Source organism: Bidens hawaiensis, unplaced genomic scaffold (genome assembly GCF_021521415.1).
Source record: "Bidens hawaiensis isolate Kalapana, Puna unplaced genomic scaffold, B.hawaiensis_p1.1 tig00000458_1, whole genome shotgun sequence".
NCBI classification, from domain to species: Eukaryota; Viridiplantae; Streptophyta; class Magnoliopsida; order Asterales; family Asteraceae; genus Bidens; species Bidens hawaiensis.
Window position 1 is genome coordinate 1,557,870 of NW_027491030.1, and position 21,096 is coordinate 1,578,965.

A 21,096-nucleotide genomic window follows, 5' to 3' on the forward strand; every position below is an offset into this window, starting at 1 on the left:
TATATTTATTCAAATAAACATTCATATATGTTTACCTCTACTTGACGAATTTATTAATTTTTGTCCGTGTGATAAACGGGCCATTAACGTAGTGTATAATGTGACAATAAAGTTGTGTAGAGTAAATTTAATTTTGAAAGTTAGGCGCCTTATTTTCCTTATATGCTTACACCTTCAAAGAGTACAGCTAAAACCAAGTAGCATTTAAATTTTGTTTGACATAAATAAAAAAATGATGATACCTTATCTTAATAAAAAAAATATGAAGACTTGAAAATGACTATGGGTTTGGTTTGCATGTCCTTAAAACATTTGCAACTTGCAAGATTTATTTTTCCATACTTTATCTGTATATGTATAAAGTATATAGTAGAAATTGTAGCTTTTAAATTTCAATCTATCTATTTAAATAAAAGAAAATAACCGAGAACACATGTCATTTTGAAATTCATTCATAGTATAAATTTATCACTTAAACTATTATTTTTTTTTAATGAAAACATGCTTATGTCAGTATAATCTAAACCTATCAGTTCATCCTTTAATTAAATAACTAATTATTTAAATTATATAGATTAAAAAATATGTGAGTATTTATATAAATATAATCAAAATATTTATATATTTAACGAAATCAATTCTACCCTTTTTTCTATTAAATTAATTTATATACAATTTTGAGTGTATGTGATGAATGTGGTAAAACTTAATGAACAATATTTTTAAGTCTAATATGATAAAGACAAAAAGAAATTATGAGTGAATAACAATTTTATTCACACATATTCATTCAACCTCTATGGATTTATAGATTTTTCATTTGTCTCTTTCGAAACTATAATACAAAAACGTGTTTTATTCATGTTTTTTTATATATGATGTTCTTTTGTCATGTCATTCGTAATGATATATTTTATTATCTTTTGTTAAAATTTGCTATTTCTAAAAAATATAATTATAACTCATAAAATCACCATGCGCATTTTTTTTCGTGATTATGAAGAAATTTCGTAAGAACACACCACATATTCGTATGAATATTCAGTTAGAAAATATAATTAAATTATAAAACCATTAAAGACTACTACTTACATTTATTCATTTATATATGAAGCGTTTAAATTAAGATAGAGGGCAAACGGGCAACAAGATGTGTTGTAAACCCTCTTTGAATAGCAAAACCCAATATTTTAAGCACTACATCGATAGATCTGGGAGTCATAACATTATTATGCATGACCCGTTGGATTCGGCTAAGTAGCCCCCCAGCTTCGAGTGCGATGAAACAAAATGTCAAATGTGAATGGTATAAATACATGATAGTTGGCAATACAAGCTTTCTCATGTTTAGTCACCTTGCATTAATCAACTTTTAGAGCAGCCTGCCCGGACGCGAAACCATTACACCCTAAGACGAAATCCGCACATGTTTGTTTGGCGAAGAGTTCCATCCAGCGTGCCAGTCAAGAAATTCACTAGTGCTTATTTCTCAATAAAGATATCAGCACGATTGAATATGCCAAATAACACATCCATAACCATAGTGTGTCGGTACTTAAACTCAGGGAGCTCTCTACAATGTATTGTGTGCGCCCCATACGAGTCCAAACACGCCTTGCGACAAACGTGACATATTTCATCAACCAGGACTAGATGAATCATCAAGCGATAGTTAATTTTAGTACGATACTCCACAATAGACATGTGTTTGCTTAACCCATCTACAGTGATAGCAAAAAAAATCACTTAATTTGATAAAATATAGGTTTTTATTTTAAATTTAATCATCTAATTTTTATAAATTCATTGTATTTTTTAAGCATCCCGTGTATCACAAATATTTTAAAACTAGTTTTATGATTATATACAAAATAGTTATGGTAAACTATCTTATCAATAAAAATTGAAGACAAATGATTGACAGGTCGAACGCGTAACTTTTGGTACATATGAATGACAAACATAATTAAATGGGTAAATGTAAGAGAGTAAAAAAACATAACAATTTTGTTGATCAATAAAATGGAAACACCACAATCAATCTAATTCCTTTTAAATACATTGAAACTATTTATCTACACCCGTTGTTTTTCTTCCCATTCAATTATTTCTTCCACCATGCTTTTGCAATACCAACGACTGACCACCACGACCGTGTGCATCTCCATCACTTAACCACCACCACCACCGCCTCCACCAATGTCATTACCAATCTTTTTATTATTATTACTAGGTTATTAACCCGTGTACGACACGGGTGGTAATATTTAAATTTTTGAACAAACACATGTCATTCGAAAGGACAACATAAGTTGTTATATGTTATTCGAGACGACAACATAATTTAAGTTGTAAATAATATTGCTACGAAAACAAATGATTGTGAAATACAAAGATAAACCCAAACAACATTCAAATTACAATATTTGAAAACATAATCAAAAGTTAAAAATGTAAAATTCATAAGCTACTAAAAAGATTTCTTTGGAAACCATATTTACTTTATTTGTAACTTTGTATTCCTTGTTTAATATAAGAATTTTAACACCACTCTTCGCTTTTGATAAAGCTACATAGAGTTGTCGATATGTAAACACCGGGTGTGTGAGATATATGTCAACTCTCGCCAGAGATTGACCTTGACTTTTGTTAATGGTCATTCCAAAATAGAATACAACTGGAAAAAACTACACTCTCTTCAATTTAAACAAAAGTTTCTTATCTAAAGGTGTTAGACCATAACGAATTATATAAGTACGATAAGCAGTATTAGTACCTGAAATAACTTTTTACTACAACAAAACGCTTACCCAAATTAATTACTCGCAATCTAGTTCCATCACACAAACCGTTCTTCTGATCCATATTCCTTAGTAACATTATTGACACACCGACTTTTAGAACCAATCTATGAGTCAAATTTGTAACATTACGTAAATTTTGGGCCAAAAATTTCAAGTTTCCAAAGTCAAGGGACCAATTCTGCCAATTTTCAAACTCCAGGGACTAAAATGTAAATTCTGTTTTCTGAACCCATCGCGCTACGCGACAGGTTCAAGAAAGAACCCATCGCGTACCGCGATGGGGTGTCTGACACGGATTTGACACGTGTGCCACGTGGCACACGGTGGCAGCGTCTGTTGCCACGTGTCACCACGTGTTGACACGTGTGGCGGCGCCTACCACGTGTTGACACGTGGCAGGTCTAGGGGTCTGACTCGCCAGGCCTACGTCGCGGTATGCGACGGGCCAGCCCAGAGACCCATCGCGTACCGCAATGGGGTCCAAGATCAGCCCTATAAATAGGGGTTACGGGTTCATGCCATTCTCACCTCAAAAATCACACACATACTCTCTCTCTAGACTCTCACACTACATCGTAAAGCGTGCCCTTGATCTGTCTCGATAACGTGCCCCGAACCTCGTTTTCTGTGCCCGTTACCTCGATATACGTGCCACTACCCGACATCCCGAACAAGAAGGAGGTACTGCCCGACGACCCGGTGATTTCTCGAAGTACGTGCCAAAGGTGTTGACGTCTCGAAAAGCGTGCCAAGTGTAAGAAGGTGTTGATCAAGTAGAAGTTGATAAGCAAGCGACGTCGAAGTGTTGCCTAAGTGTCTAGGGTATTGCCAAGCCAAGCAAGGTAGGCATAATGCCCGACCAAAATAATAATAAAATATTGAAAGGGCTTAATACCCTAAGTCAGTATTAGTCTCGATTAACGAAAGAAATATATAACAAAGAAAAGAAAGGAAAGAAAGATAAAATATATATATGAATATATATAAAGATAAGATTATTCTTTGTTATAGAAATATATTATTTAAGTATTATGAATATACTTAAATAATAAAATAAATATATTTCTTGAAGAAGAAGAAACGTCGGGTTTTCAATATAAACTAAAGGTTTATAAATTACTTTTAAAACTAAAGGTTTTAAAGTAAATAAAAATGAACTAGAGGTTCATCGAGATGATAAGACTAAAGGTCTTAAGGCGGATCGTGTATCCGACTAATGAATGTTATACTCGTACTATAGGTGCGAGATAGCAAAGGAAGAACTAACGGACGGTGTTGGAAGCCAATCCCATTGAAAGGTGAATATGCCCCACTTTTACAAACTTGTTTTCAAACAAACAAACGTGTTATGTGTAAAACTTTACATGAGGCTACGTGTCTCTAAAAACATTATAAATAAGAGTATAAGCCAGCCCTCAGGCTATGGTATACGTTTGTCTGAATCCTTACCTATGTGGAACGCGGTAGGCACATCGCACCATGCTTGGTCACGACCTCCAGCCGCGATGGGCCGGACCTAAGTTACGTCCGAGAGGGGAATGTCCATGTGTATATTTATGGTACCTAAGTTATGTCATAAACGCTGCGGTGTTTCGCTTAGGTGACCTAGTGCAGAGACTCGAGTTTATGATGATTGTTTAACTTGATTATTCCTAAGCCAAGATGGGCCGAGGCTTATGTAGTCTCGAGGGGTAATTAAGTAAAGTAAATGTTTTTGCGTCAGCATATTCACCAGCATACGTTGCTGACGTATTTTATTTAATATTTTGCAGGTAATCAGGATCAGAGCTTGAAAGGACGAAGAAGCTCAAGTATCCGATGGCTCGGATAACTTTTATGTAAATATTAAAACGTGGTGGTTTTGTAAAACGTATAAACAAGTAAAACCAAACGAGACTTGTGTCTCGTATTTTGTATTGTAAATATTTATAATATCGATCCTTTGTTTTTATAAAGTCTTCTGCTTAAACCCGCAACTCTGATTTATTTACAAACACGATACCAACTGTGGGTCACACTCCTAGGCCTAGATTGGGGGTGTGAAAAAAATAATTTTGGCCTTTTTGATTTTATTTAGCATAATGTTATTATAAAAATTTTAGTTCAAATTAAAATATTAAAAATAATTGGTATGATCTTACTTAAAAACCAAAAAATGATTTTTTATATGGACCACAATTAAATTTGTGAACTTTCTTGCAAAGTATGGAAACAATATAAATTGAGTTAACCAAATATAAGTAAAAAAATAATTGAGAAATATATTTGCGCCTCTAATTAACATAAATTGATTTGTATACACGTCTTTATTAAAACATATATTTTAATTGGTTTTAAGAAAATAAAATAAAATAGTATTGGTTAACTGAAAATTATGTTCTGTATCATTTTAAAAAAGAAATAGAAAAAAGAAAAGTGTAAGCATATATTCAATGTTATTTAAAATTTGTTTATCAAAAAAGTATAATGTAGTTAATAATAAATATATTAAAAATATTTTATAATTTTCTGTTACAAGTTCCTAAATTTTAGTTAATAACATATTAATTTTTATTTACTATATTTTAGTTAATAAAAAAATTATATTTAAATACAATATAGTGTATTAACGCGTTTAAAATAAAATGTTACCGTTCAAAATGCTAGTAAGTAGTTCAAGATACTACAAAAGAGTTCTCAATTTCGATTGTTAAAAACAGAAATAAATAAATGTATAAATGATTGGAATGCATCATTAAAATTAAAGATGATGATTATTTAGCACAAATAATCAATTATAGTGAATATCTAAGATTATATGTGTAAATACAAAGACGATTACAACTAAACTAATAACCCACACATTCGTCTCATTTATCCAAACAATAAAAAAAATTGAAATGAATGATAAAGTTTGTATTGCGAATCTCTTGGACTTGGCTGCTGCAAATTCGAATTACTTATAACAAATGTCAAACTTGAAAAAATATATAGTTAGTAACTTAGCATCAAGAAAAAAAATCATTTTTTTAATTAAAATGTCTAACTTTTAACTTTAAAAGGTCATATTTGTTTTGGTAAATTATACATATTCCATACACTTTCTTTTGAGCTAGTTTTTCGTAAAATATTGCTCATGACTGGCTCGTATTTGAATTTTGTTAGTTTCAAGAGACAATGAGCTGTGATTATAAAATGGTTATCGAATATATGCGTGGTTTATTTTAGGCATGCATCTTGACATTTAAACATAGTTATAAATTGATCAAATAAAAACAAATGAAAAATTTTTTGTTATTGGAAATCATCAAAATCTTTTAGATGTCATTGGGAATTGGTCAAATAATGTTTGTTGATATTGGGATACTACTACAATTAGATTATATTATTAGAATTTGACAAATCATAATTATAGTATTCGTTGATAAACTTTTGAATAAAGTTAAAACATACACACATGCTTTGTATATGAACAAAAACATATAATTATATAAAGTTATAATCAATAAATATACAAATTATTACAAGAGAATTTTTATTTTAAATTTTGTATAAGAGACATTCAATGACTTTGTAGTTAGATCTATTAAATCCAAAACTATAGTTCATTTTTATGAATAAAAAAAATTAGTAAATTTCCAAAAAAAAAATATTTAGTATAGTTGAATTGTAATAGATAATTTTGACATAATTATAAAAATTTTAAAATCAAATTGGTTAATTAGTCAACTTCCAAAACATATGAAAAGTTTTATTATTTTTGAAATAATAAAATGGTGTGTTTATTTTAAACATTAATTTTGACATTTAGGCATAATTAAAAAAATGGTCAAATATAAGAAAATGAAAATGTTTGTTGAGGTTGAAGAGTATAGAAAGATTTAAAAGTCTGTTGCTAATTGGCCAAATCCTGTATTTAAGCAGGTTTAAATGTGTTATAAATATTAAGAAAAAATTAAGATATTACCGTAAAAAAGAGTTAATTAAAACTAAAAAACAAACATTTAAAATAACCTCTTAGTGAATAAGAATTAAAGTGTTTGACATTGGGATCATTGATATCATGTGTCTTTGCCCATTCTTTAATCTACATACAATCATTAAAATTTTAAAGACAAAATGTTATTTGCTTCACTTATAGCTACATATCCTTTCTTAATCTCATAAACTTATAGAACATACTTCTGTTCGATAACTTTAAAAATGTTCTGTAACCTTAATTAAAAGTTTCAAGTATGGATTTATAGGATTGTATAAAAAAAGAAAATACATTAACTAATAATTAATTTTTTTACCTTAATAAAAACATGAAAATTGTAGAAATTTCAACATAAACAATAATACATTAATTAATAATTATTTTTTTGTTAACGTAATTAAACACGTATTATAAGAATCTTTATAAAAACGTAAATACATTGATTAATTATTAATAATTTATTGGTTACCTTAATTAAAACGCGGTAATTAAAAAATTATAATAAAGAAATATTTGTTAACTTAAATACGCGTTTGAGCTAAAATCATTTTACTCGGAACTCACATTTTCCCGAACTTGTTTTTGATATGTGACCCGAGTCTGTTTTGACAAACATTTTTAAACAATACTACAATATAATCATTCAAAGTTTTCATATACTTTAAAATTTCTTACTTTGGCAATGCCAATATAACATGTGAATTACATATGACATTGATGCATTTGAAAACCTCATGTTCTTCAAAATAGTTGGTTGCAGCAAGATAAATTATATCTCACATTACGTGAATACTAATATCAGATCGTGTTAAACATTAAAGAAATAATACTAGACATTAAACATAATTCATAATGTATGATTAAATGTAACTTTTATTATTCCATAGTTCAAATAACCTGGGTGTTATAGAAAACATTAATAGTTAATCATTTAAATTTAAAACTGTTTTGAATTCCAATTTGAAAATCATGTATATTTTAAAAGCTGTTTTGAATTCGAACTCGAATTTAAAACTGCTTTTGATAATTCCTACAACAGTCGATGATATAAATTTAAGTAAGCATAATAAATAAATCAATATGAAAGATGTTATTAAGCTTAGTACCAAATGTTATGAAACTGTATCTCTTAATCTCTTGAAAATAAAAAAAGTCAACACATTTTCCTGTTTATATATGTAATAATTAAAGGCTTTAATTATAATTAATTCATAAACCGGTGATTTTGCATAATTAAGGTAAATTGAATGATATGTAATTTTGGTAATTGAATGTGATTTTAATCATGTCGTTCAAATGATTTTAAATTTTGAGATATTTGATGAAATTAGAAAAGTTAATCCCACCAATTTTATTATAGGAAGTAATTAATTTTGATAAATGACTATCATAATGTAAATTAAGAAAAGTTAGAAAACTATTAAATGATTTAATTATATTCAGAAAGAGCATTTGAATATAATTTAAATTTGGAAAAAAGTAAACTCTAAACTGAAAAGTTATCATATAGTCATGAAAGTAACATTACTTATTAAGTTAAAATTTGAATTTAAATGAAAATATTTTCGAAAATAGTGAATCAATTTCTAATTTGTCATTAATATTTAATGCTGTTAATTAATAAACATTATATTCATTTTGTTTTGATAATAATAATTAGCAATAACAAAGCATATAAAGAATAATCAACTAAATTTCATTTCCGAATTATATAATAATCAATTGAATTACATAAATTGTGAAAAATATATAAATACATGAATACTAACAGAAATATACATCAATATTAAACAAAATAAAAGACATCTTATCAAACAATCTTCAATCCATGAAATTAGCTATATCAAGTTGGGGACAATAACCTGAAATGATAAAATTAAATATTAATATTAATATCACATAATAAATAAATTACAAATTATAGAATATTTGAATCATGTGAAAAAATGTAAAATTGATGTTAAAATTTGCAACCGGAAAATTTGAATCACGTTACCAGAAAAACGAAATAGTGACGATCTCCATTGAATCTTCGACTTTGATATATAACCTAAAGAGATTATAAAAAAAATCATATAATTATTAATATAAATACAAAAAAGGGGAAAACAATATAATTATAATTGATATAAAACCTCACCGGAATAATATGATAAATGTATCAAATAGAGTATTAAATATAAGTCTTTTAACCAATTGATTCAAAATAAGTCAAAGGTACACAAACTTAAAGTCAAAGAAGTTATAGCGACATAAGTGTTAAGTTTGGAGTTTTCAGCCGGTGTCATTGGCACAATAAGAAGAGCATCCGAAATAGTTTAAACACCAGTTTGAATAAACAACCAAAATATTAAAGCATATATTTATTAGAGGCATATAAATGTGGAATATGATTTAATTTATAGTGCTTACCAAATCCAAAGACAAAATCATTGATGCTCCTTCTCGAGTCATGGGTACTTTTGAAAGATTTGCCACATAACAAAATGATATCATGTTAAATATTCATAATAATTTTAATAATATATTTTACATAAATCTAAAACTAATTTTAATAATATCATCTGACAGTATAACACCAAAATTCCATATTATTATAACTTAAATAGAGTTGAAATTTTCCATTTAAATTATCATAACTAACCTTATTGTCCGTTGCCTTGATACAATTCAACCTACATGACTTAAAAATAATCTTCATTTTTCCTCTTTCATAGAGAACAATAACACTTTTAACCCAAAAAACCAAATAACAAAATGGACGATATAAACACAAGAAAAATATAAACCTTAGAAACAAAGATAATCATTTTTGCTTGGTGGTGGTATGATAGTGTAAAAATTCTTGTGTGAAAGTGAAGTATTTATACATAAATAGTAAAGTATTTGAATTTTGGGAGACTTGAATAAATAAGGAATGTATATACGGAATTAATTAAGAACCAAGAATTATGAAATTTTAATTACTTTAAAGTATGGACAAAAATCAGGGGATGAGGATTAATTGTTTTTCAAATTTTGAATTACTAAAATGTAATGTTGTTAAATTATATTATAAGTACAAATTAATTAAATTAATATCTTTAAATCTAGACTATATATATTTAAACAAATATCAACCTCATATACATCAATTACATTTTATAATACTTCAATGACAAAATATAAAATTAAAATCAACCTCATATATTTAAATCATTAATTGCTAAATTTAGAATAAGTCAATCGGTCAACATACGTATTTATAGTAAGCCTTATGGATGCTTAGTCAAATAGTTAATCAAATAATAATTAAAAATTAATTAAAATATAGAAATTCCATAATTAAATATTCCTTCGGTTAGGTTTTTAAAAGGTTTTAAATTTAAATTTTCAGAAGATGGTTCTTATTATTTTATTCTTTAAGGTTTGCTTAATAGTTATGCATAGTATAATTGTTGATATAAGTAAAATTTTATATTTATGTGAGTCAATCGATAAATTTCATAAATTTTCAGAAATATAATATTAGAACCAATTATACTAAACTTAAATCCGTAATATATGTATATTGAATACTATTGATGAAATATAAATTAATTATCAAAATTATCTATTATCTAAAATACATTAAAATTGAATAGTTAAAGTGACATGACTTTAATTTTTCTGGTAATACACTATTTTAAGAGAAATGTTAAATAGTAATTACCTCACCAAAATGAATAAGTATTTGACATGTTATTTTTAATATGATATAATTTAATAGTGATAATTTCATAAATATAATTATTTGCCTAGAAATTCCCCAAAATGAATATAATTAGCCGGAGTCAAAAGTATGAATTATAATTATTGACTTAAAAGATAATTATAAAAGATTCAGGATTAAAATTAAATTAAATATGAAAGAGAATAATTAAAGAGAATTTATTGTATCTTATTTAAATATATTATTGATTTATTTTATTAAGATGAAAATTAGAGAAGTGATTGATATACATGGATGAAATGTTTATTCAACAACCAATAGGAAGATGAGAAATGGACTTAAAACCTATTGCTTTAATAGTATAGTTAGATTATTTTAAGAGAGTTATATTTTTGTCATTTGTATATAATTTAACATAGTTATGCAAATCACACTACACTCTTCTTTCATAATGGAAAAAAGAACTATTTAACGTAATAAAAAGCACCCAAACCAGGGACTCAGCACTTTCATTACCGATACAAAAAATCCAAAAAACTGGACACCAGTACCATAACCAAATACAAAAATTAAAGTTAACGCCGTATCAATCTTAAAACATAAAAAAATCAATACCTACAAGTACCAAATTCGATATTCGTCACATCCTCAATCTAAAATAAAATTCTAAATACATACTAAACTAATCGTGCCACTTTCTTCCTTCTCGATGTTACCAACAAAATAAAATAAAATAAAATAAAATAAAAAATAAAACACATCACCATCGTAATATCATATCCATCCCATCTGCAGATGCTGCAGAAACCCTTGCCTCCAAAATGCCTCTCTCCGCCGTCTCTCCGCCTCCGTCCTCCGACGACGCCGCCGCCGCCGAACGCCGGCTACGCGAAGCAGAGGATTGTTTGCGCGAGGCAATTGAGGAATTACAACGCCGTCAACGACGCGCTAAGATGCAGCTACATCCGCCGTGCGATCACGCCGACGAGTCGTGTATAGCGAACGCTATTGGTAATCTGTGTCAAAGCTTTTTGTTGTCGTACGGTGTGCGTGTTGGCATTGGAATATTGCTCCGTGCGTTTAAGCTTGCCAGGAGGAAATCGTATTCGTCGCTTCTAGATCTCAAGGTTCGAAAATGTTTATTATTATTATTATTATTATTATTATTTCTGATTATGTGATTTCTGTAGATTACTTTTGTTGTGTTTGAAATAAATTGCTGTATATTGCATTTTAGTGTTTGCTAATTGCTAGGTCATGGTTTCTGGTTTTGAGCCTGTGTGTTATTATTATTATTATTATTATTTATAATTATGTAATTTATTTAGATTACTTTTGTTGTTGTGTTTAATGTGAATTTTTGCGTATTGCATTTAGTGTCTACTAGGGCATGATTCATGGTTCTGATTCTTTTGAACGTATATGCTAAGAAAATCACTTGATATTATGTAATTTAGGTCTAATTTTATTTCTAGAACTCGGATCGTATTTGTCGCATCTCGATCTCAAGGTTCATTATTATTAGGTTACTTTTGTTGTGTTTAATATGAATTGCTGTATATTGAATTTAGTGTTTATTAGGGGATGATTTGTGGTTCTGATTCTTCTGAACACGCGTGTGTTAAGAACATCACTTGATTTTATGTAATTAAGGTCCGGTTTTATTTATAGAACTCAAATTTTATTATCCGGATTCATTTATTGGTGGTGTTTTAGGAATGAGTACTTGATTGTAGTAAACTTTAGGTACCATCACACCGGCATCTTAAGTTTAGTTTAGCTATGAATAGGTTCTTCTTTATTGAGCTAGAAGAATATGAATTACAGTGTTAGGAAAATCACTTGATGTTATGTAATTAAGGTTTAGTTTTATTTATAGAACTCGAATTGTGTTATCTGGATTCATTTATTAGTAGTTGTTTTAGGAATGAGTACTTGATTGTAGTAAACTTTAGGTACCATCACACCAGCTGACCGGCATCTCAAGATTAGTTTAGCTATGAACTGGTTCTTTTCTGGGCTAGAAGAATATGAATTACGGTGTTTATAGTTTGTAATAAGGAGGTCATCCAAGAGTTGATAGACTCTTATTTGGATCAGTTAGACAAGGGAAATTAGTTCCGAAAAAGCCCAAACTTCAAACGGGCATAACTTGGGCTATTATTGGAGTTACAAGGCTCATAACAAACCAGCCGGAAAGGTCTCGACGAGCCGGATTATGTGGTAAATCACCATAGGTCATTTTCGTCAATCAAGATGGTTACATTAATTTTAAACTATTCTTTTTAGCCTAAAACGCGTAAATAGTTGATTAACATAATTTACACATCCATTTATAAACTTGTTAAAGTATTATCATTAAATTTGTAATTTCGAAAATTTGGCAAATCTGCCAATTTCAGAAAATCCCTGTAACGCGTCAGTTTATTTATGGTAGAAGAGGGAAAGACACATATGATTATAGTTCAATAACTATAAAACAACTGTAGGAGTGTCGGATGTGTTCGGGGCGATAGAAGTTGCAATTTTATAGGAGAAAATGAATATGCTGCTTTTCTTTTCTTGTTTATCATATTGTTAGGACAGATTATTATTCTTCATCAGTTCATTTGTTTAGAGCTTTCTTTGAAGCTTATTCTTTGTATTAAGTAGCTGAGTTATTTGCAGCAACTTGTATCAGAGAAGGACTTGATAGTGAGAGAGGAGGCATGTCGGGTGGGCTTACTTTTTGGAGGTTTTACCGGGTCATATCATGCTCTTAGATGTCTTCTAAGAAAGTGGAGAAAGAAAGAAACACCCTTCAATGTGTAAGTTACTTTGTATAATAAGTAATCACATTCTTGTTTATTGATCTTTTTGGTTTTAATGATAAGTAGTTCTTTTTTTTTTGTGTAAATATCTCAATGTATCTATCTAGTTCACATATATGACTTTGATAAAGGTTATGATGGAGCAGAATTTTAGCCGGTTCAATTGCAAGTTTGTCTATTCTAGCATTAGATGATTCCAACCGAAGGCGCACACTTGCGTTGTATCTCCTTGCTAGGCTTGCTCAGGTGTGTAACTAACTACGAAATCTATGTTTTAGTTATTAAGAAGCAAATTCTTGATGATCTAATCTATTTGCTATTTTACAGTGTGCTTATAATTCTGCAAAATCAAAGAACAAGTTCCACCTTTGGGGAAGCTCATGGAGACATGGGGATTCGTTACTCTTTGCTTTATCATGTGCTCAGGTACATGGAAGACATTAGGCCTACAAAAGAACGAGCGTGAACAAATTTTTTTTGTTACACCAGCGAATACAAACATTCGTTAATGTTTGTTTGTTTACGTTCGTTATTATATATCTTAAATTTTTAGACCCATTACAATTTAGTATACTTTTGGTAACCTTTCAGCCCAACGCATTGTTTTTTCACATTTAACTTTAATTAGTTGTAGCTCACTTATGTTTTTCATCTATGATCAGTTATGTTTGTTCGTTTACGTTCGCGAACTGCTCGTTTATATTGTTAACAAACGTACATAAACAGACACGGACACGTTCATTTTTTTAACCAACGAACAGGAACATGAAAACTTCGTTCGTTTAATTGTTCATGTTTGATAGTTCGTTGGGTATAGTTAAACGAACGAACACAACATACACCATTTGTGTTCCTTTGGTTTGTTTAAAGACCTAAACCCTCATACTTATGTAACTATTACAATTCAAATCCTCTTTTTGAATTGAATACTTGGTGCTTGAGGTTTACATCTTTGTCTATTGAAGTTTTAACAAATGTATTTACATGTATAGTACATTTTGGTTAACCTTGGTCAACAATTGCAGGTCATGTATGCTTTTGTGATGCGACCCGAGAGTTTGCCAAAGTCATATCAAGATTTTATTCAGAAAACGGGGCCCGTTGCTAAGCCTGTATACAAAGCAGTCAGGGAGTGCTGCAGAGGCTCTCCAGTAGATGTTGCATCACTATCTTCTTACTTATCAACCGTCAAGGGTGCTGATGTTGTTGCCTTGCAAGAGTTTCCTTCTATCATACCTTGTTCAATTATTCACCCGGGCACCAAATCGTGTTTAGCTCACAACGCTTATGCTACATCAAACACGTTTAAGAAAACGTTCCCGCTTTACTTCTCACTCACTTTTGTACCTTTTGTTGTTCTGCGTTTACAAAAGGTTAGCTTTTCCTTCCATTCATAATTTGACCCATTTACTTATTAGTAGTAGGGGTATTTAGTCATTTCAGCTGCATTTCACTAGAAAAGCTATCATCATCCATTTCAAGGACCGTTCGTGTTGTTACACTTTCAAGTAGTAGGGATCATAGATGTAATTTCTCAAAGTCAACCTTGCAATATGGACATACCACAGGGACCATCGGAGTAATTAACTTTTTTTTTTTTTTAAATTGGTCAAATAAAATTTTTTTGCTACGGAAGAACAGGTCAAATAAGTTTATTATTATTGTAATAATATATTTATTTTTTAATCATAATTCTGTGTTAATCATTTCTGAAATTGGGCAAAATGTTTGTGGATCATATAAAAAACGTTAGCCACAGAAGAATGGGTCAAATAAGTCGATTTTAAATGCAATGCAAACTCCTAAGTCTATTTATTCAAGACTAGTACTGCAATAAAATTATATTTATTGTCTAAAAATAAATTCATGTTATAATATTAAGGCATAAAAGTTTGCAGGTTGATTAAATTCAACCTGTACTAAATCTAGTTGAGAATATCGTTTTCACTTCTCACATTTCAATTCTTGTTTAGTTTATGGAGGCACCATTTAAAACCAGCTGGCATGCAGTCACGGGAGCTGTTCGTTCAACAGCGTTTTTGTCTTGTTTTGTAGGAATCTTTCAGGTAACTCATGCTATATTACTATATAGATTTGTATATGTATTTACAAATTTATTTGGTAATGCAGGGAGCAATTTGCTTGCACAGAAAAGTGGCAACACAAGACCACAAGCTTGTATACTGGTTTTCAGGTGGATTAGCTGCATTATCTGTACTTTTGGAGAAAAAAGGTAGAAGAGGAGAACTTGGATTGTATGTTCTTCCACGTGCTAGCGAGTCTTTGTGGTATATATTAGTCAACCGCCGTGTACTTCCAGATATCAAGAATGCTGAGGTACTACTTTTTTTTAACTGGTCAAATAACTTCGGGGTCACTTCTTAGTACGCGTTTGGTTGATCCATGGACATTTTTTTTTTAATTTTTTTCTATATTTTAAAAGTTTTTAACAAACATCTTATGTGTTAATTTTAATTATATAAACAATACCATTATAAGGTGTTTGTTTTATTAAATTTTTTTATTTTATTTTTATCACTGTTTTTAACAGTTAAAGTGGTTGAATATGCATGAAATTGTAAATTTGTAAACGGGTCGACATGCTTAAGATAAAACCATAATGGAATCCACCCATTCATGAGTAAAATTAAGGGTGTGCATGGGTCAGTTTGGGTTAAAACCGAACCAAAAACCAAAAAGTTTGGTTTTTGTCTTTTTGAAAGCCTTTTGGTTTATGGTTTGTGTTCAGTTCGGTTTAACCATTTGGCTGAAAAAAGAAATTGATCCGAAATAATGAATTTCGGACAAATCTTTTTGTTATATACTGTAATAGTTATAATTGATTATTATACATTTAGGCTCAAACATTTAGTTACACTATTTATTAAATTATTATAAATTACTTGATGTTCAAAATAATTTGGTTTAGTTTTTTTGGTTTGAGTTACACACAAAACCAAAATAGAACTGAAAGTTTGGTTTTTACGGAAACGTAAACTCAATCCGTCGGTTTTTGTTTGGGTTCGGTTATTTCGGTTGTATGTACAGTTTTCTGAATTTTAGTCATTTAAATCCATTACTAAATCGCTTAGCCTGATAATGTGACCGCCGAGTAGATGTGGCAAGTTAGACATTAGCCACATATAATATGTTAAATCATTCATCATTTAATTCTTTTAACTTTTATAACATTCTCTCTCTGACAATTGCTTGTAATTTAGGTGGCTTTGTTCTGTGCATGTATGGGTGGAATGATGTACTACTTAGAACACGAACCCGACACCATGTCTCCATTTCTAAGAAGCTTAATCCGCCGGTTTCTCGCCAGCAAAATTAGTAACCCGGGCCCACCATCATCTAGAAATCCATCTTATAACTATTTACACACCCTAGACGCGGTTAAAATCCCAAATTCGCAAAACCAAGAAGCCGAATCACAATCTTTGGAAAAATACAATCTTGAATCTATACCTGGACTCTGATTGAACAAACATTCAAATATGAACAATTAAATGATTAATTCGCTTATTACAATGAGATGATTGTTGTATGTTATGCATGTATTGAGTTCTTATAAATGGGACTCTGGTGCTAATTGAAGTAGTGGCCTATTTTGATTTAACTCTTGTAGGGGTCTTTGTACATTGGACTGAAGTTCATTTTTTTGTAAATATTGAATTTGTTTTAGTTTTTGTTATTGTTGCAACTAATATTTGAATTAATGTGCATTTGCTTTTATGTTTTACGTATCTTGAGTAGTCATATGATGATCTACAAACTATTTAATTTGTTTTCTGTTTAAGTTGTGGCTAATTATTATAAGTTTCTTTTTACCCATTTGCTCAGCAGTCATAAAAGTGTGTTATGTATATTTAGTCTATTAATTCGTGACTTGTAATTAACTTTTCATCATATATTGCCAACACATTTTGAGGTTCAATTTTAGTGTAGATGAGAAATTTTGTTAAGGTGCTTTAGGGTAGTAAACATTATAAATAATATGATACTTCATTATTGGTAGAATCTAAGGTACATGAAAGAAGCATCATGTTATGATGTGTGCCAGTACGAGATAAATTTCTCCACTCCTAGTGATGAAAATAGGTGTCACGTGATCTCCCCACTACTTAACTACCAGTGAAGAAATGTATTTCGTACTAAGTCTACTGACTAACACAAACACATTTCCTAGCGTTACCAGAAACTTTGAAATTTTCGCGACAAACACAAACACATTTCCTAGCGTCCTCTTATACACCAAAAACTTTGAAATTTTCGCGACTGCTAATTAGTTAGCACCATTTTTTGTTAAAAAAACAACCCTCTTGTGATAAGGGTGTGGGTGTGTTTGGGATTTCTTTTCTAAGTCCAAAAAGACTTTTTGTAAAAAGACGTTATAACATATGACTTTGTGAAAAGAGGTTTGTAAGAAAAGTGTTTGGATAAGAAAAGTCCAAAAGGATTTGTTTGAGGAGAGGAGAGGAGAAATTGGTGGCTAGAATAGACTACACCTTGTGTTTTATAATCGAAGAGAGAGGAGCAGTAGAGTAGTTGAAAGCTGCATGGTTTAAATTGATGGTGGCAGGGTTAAATTAATGGTGGTAGGGATGTAGTTGAGAGCCGTATGTGTTAAATTGATTGTTGTAGAGGATGTGTTTGAGAGCTGCAGGTGTTAAACTGATGGTGGTAAGCATGTAGATGTTAAATGATGTTGAATTGAATGTGGTAGAGATGTAGTTGAGAGATGATGTTAAATTGGTGATAAATCGATGGTGGCAGAGAGCTGCAATGGTTATTGGTGATGGCAAGGAATCAAGGATATTGAGAGTGGCATGTATGAGCGAGAGCTTTACAAAAGATTTCTTTATACACTTGATGAAAAGTTAAAATTCAAAATAACATATGGTTACCAAACATCTTTAAAGCTATTAACTTCTTCCAAATATTAATAACGAAAAAAAAAGGTTTAATAAGGAATCCTGAACACTCCCTCAAAAATTCTCCATTTATCTATACTATATATAATACATCAAACAAGGGCAAATTAAGACACCCATTTTTAAGTAATTTACAATTTTTAATGGTTAATGTACATCTTACATAGCATGCAAGATAGGGACAAAGTTGTCTATTAAAAGATATGCATTGAAATAGTTATAACATAGCCCCCTCAACTTTACTCAACTTTTGTAAATTTAAGAAATAGTTACTATTTAAACCTTTATCTTAACCATATATTCCTTTTAATTTTAATTGTAAATAACTTCTCACCAACGATTTTTCAACGGCCATAACTTTTTCATACGTTAATATTTTTTATAAAAAATTACACCATAAAAATGTGCATTTTATTGTCTTTAATTTGGTTATGGTTTTGCTACAATTTTTCAAATTAAAAAAATTAACATATTACGTATGAGTATTCACAATTTGGTTTTAACGGTTTCTAAGATACACTGTGAGCCAGACCATTGGTTCAATTTTTTTTTTAGTTAGAACCGAAATGGAACCATTGCAACTTTAAACTGAATCGTTACTAATGGTTTGGTTTCACTTATTCAGCTTCAATAATGACCTTACCGTCTAATCCGGTTTTATATGGCCAATTTTCTGTATAAACTATAAACCATAAACCAAACCTTTTGCTATGGTTTGAACATTCGTAAACCGGCTTACCAAAAGTGATGATTGGTTCAAAGTTCAAACACTTTCAAGGTTTCAAACGAACCTTGAACATCTACAGTTGTTATAAGATTACTATAATTTTAGTTCCCCGTCGCATCGCGCGGGCACCCGTCTAGTAAAATAAAAAAAAAAAACTTAAAAAGGCTTAATTTCATAATGGGCCGTCCAAATAAACGATCCACAACAAAAGAAACCCTAATTTGATAACCTATTATCTATATACATACATACCCCACACAAACATATACTAACATCATCATCATTCAGTCGCCGCATTATTCTTCTTTGTATTGAAGCTTTAGTTTTTCTTCTTGAGAGATAGATGGCGGTGATGACTCGGAAAACAGACCGGAATGCAGGCGTCTCTTTTTATTCAGAGATCGTTTGCGTGTCGATATTCCCGCTGAACTGAGTCATCTCTCACAATTCAATTTGTTTTAATATTTTATTTAATTAATACTATTGGTTTAGGTAATGAATAAAGGATGTTGCGATGATAATACAAAGCTCCCTCTTCTGATAATATACAAGTTGAGGGAAACTGAATTAAATCGGTTTTATTATTCAACTTCACAGTTACATACCGACCAATCTATGGTTCAAGCTGGTTATAACCTTAAACGTGTCTGTTATTACCCTAACTAAGTTTGAAAATTATGATACTAGTCAAACTAGTACTTGCAGTTTGGTTAACAGCAATCGTGGCATTGAGGCTAAGCAACCATAGTTGACGAACAACAAACGTTAAAACAATATTTTGTGAGCAGATAATTTGAAATGAGTTGCTCGCAACCTGTTTATTGGTCTTGTTGCTTAGTTTTAAATATTTAATTGTTGTTGATCTTAAAGTTTGTGTTAACTTGATACAGTCTAATTTACTAACCTGGTTGTGGTTATGATAGGGATGGTTAAGATTGCAACAATGGTTTAAGTTATAACAGACCTGAACATATGTTGATTTGTTTGTATCTCAGTTTTGTTGTTTCTTCAAAGCTGACAAAACACAACTATAATCCGGTTTTGTTTAGTTGAAAGTCCATTGTTTGCTTGAATGCTGATTATGGGGGTGTTTGGCCTAGCTTTTTTAGTTTTTTTTATAAAATAAGCTTAAATTGGTTGTTGGGTTTAGCTTTTCAGGCTTATCTTTATTAGCTTATGAAGGCTCATTTAAAGAAGCTTATTTGAAGTTGATCTTTTAGTTTTTTTATAAAGCTTATTTGTTTAAGAGTGTAAATTACTTATTTGTTCTTAAATGAAGGTGGATTAGTAATTATTATTCTAACAAATTAAAGAATGTGATTTAACAAATTATTAATATAAGCTAATTTAAACACTTAAAAAGAGCTTATCAAATTATAGAAAAAAAACTATAAGCTAATTTTATGTATAAACATAGGCTTAAAAATAAAAGCTAGGCCAAACACCCCCTATGTCTTTTAAAGATGACACGGTTGTTTTATGTAGAATGGTTAACTTCTGTAAGAACCGTCAAATAAATCAAATAAACATTTGTTCATAGAAACAAAACAGAGCGCTTATAAAAACTTTAATTAACTAATTATTAAACTTGTAACATGTGTGTCCGAATTATGCCAAGCAACAAAAACAAGTGTGCACAATCTTTGTTTGGTTTAGTTAGGAATTAAATCAGTAACTTAAACAAGTTAGAAATTTTATCAAATAAAGCGAAGCTAGCTTTAATAACTTGCAATTTTAATAATATGCGAGAAAAATGTTTTGGTAGCATTAAGTAAGCGTTTTAAACACTCTTAAACACTTTTGGAATGAAACAAGTATGTGATCATTGTTGAAGTATTCAAAAAACAAATCAGTACGGGTTAACAATAATGTTGAATGTCACATTAATAGGATCAAAGTCAACCAACTCAAAAGGGTTTTAAACAGATCTAACAAACTGTTAATTTTTATAGCCAATGACAAAATTAGGTAGGTATTGTAGTAGATACTTGTGGTTAATCGGATATATAGAAGTGTCCAACCATACCTATAGATATAGGCCTAGTTAAATAGTTTTTATATGGTAACTGGTCGCCGGTCGGTAAGGATAACTATTAACTAGGAATAAATTGATGCATTGTTAGGTTTTTTATAGCCATGGTGATATTAGTTTGCTGGCTTCCAAAATCA

General features: G+C 30.0%; 1 protein-coding gene and 1 non-coding gene across 2 annotated transcripts; both read left to right on the forward strand.

The window, feature by feature from the left end:
* The first annotated feature begins 11,183 nt into the window (after positions 1 to 11,183).
* On the forward strand, positions 11,184 to 16,989 carry LOC143627665 (uncharacterized). Its single transcript, XM_077097446.1, has 8 exons — positions 11,184 to 11,580; positions 13,121 to 13,260; positions 13,410 to 13,509; positions 13,591 to 13,689; positions 14,289 to 14,636; positions 15,237 to 15,329; positions 15,394 to 15,600; positions 16,485 to 16,989. Exons 1-8 carry the CDS (start codon positions 11,275 to 11,277, stop codon positions 16,743 to 16,745), a joined length of 1,554 nt encoding a protein of 517 aa, XP_076953561.1. The 5' UTR covers positions 11,184 to 11,274; the 3' UTR covers positions 16,746 to 16,989.
* A 2,280-nt stretch (positions 16,990 to 19,269) lies between these two features.
* On the forward strand, positions 19,270 to 19,366 carry LOC143628946 (small nucleolar RNA Z107/R87). Its single transcript, XR_013152849.1, has one exon. It is a non-coding gene; the product is annotated as a small nucleolar RNA Z107/R87 (small nucleolar RNA).
* Positions 19,367 to 21,096: the final 1,730 nt, after the last annotated feature.

What these genes read in the sequence shown, in the direction of transcription:
- LOC143627665 (XM_077097446.1), top strand. Translation starts at nt 11,275, where the DNA reads ATGCCTCTCTCCGCCGTCTCTCCGCCTCCGTCCTCCGACGACGCCGCC. An exon ending in TCCTTGCTAGGCTTGCTCAG is followed by an intron (nt 13,510 to 13,590) that starts GTGTGTAACTAA and finishes GCTATTTTACAG; the next exon opens with TGTGCTTATAATTCTGCAAA. An exon ending in TTGTTCTGCGTTTACAAAAG is followed by an intron (nt 14,637 to 15,236) that starts GTTAGCTTTTCC and finishes ATTCTTGTTTAG; the next exon opens with TTTATGGAGGCACCATTTAA.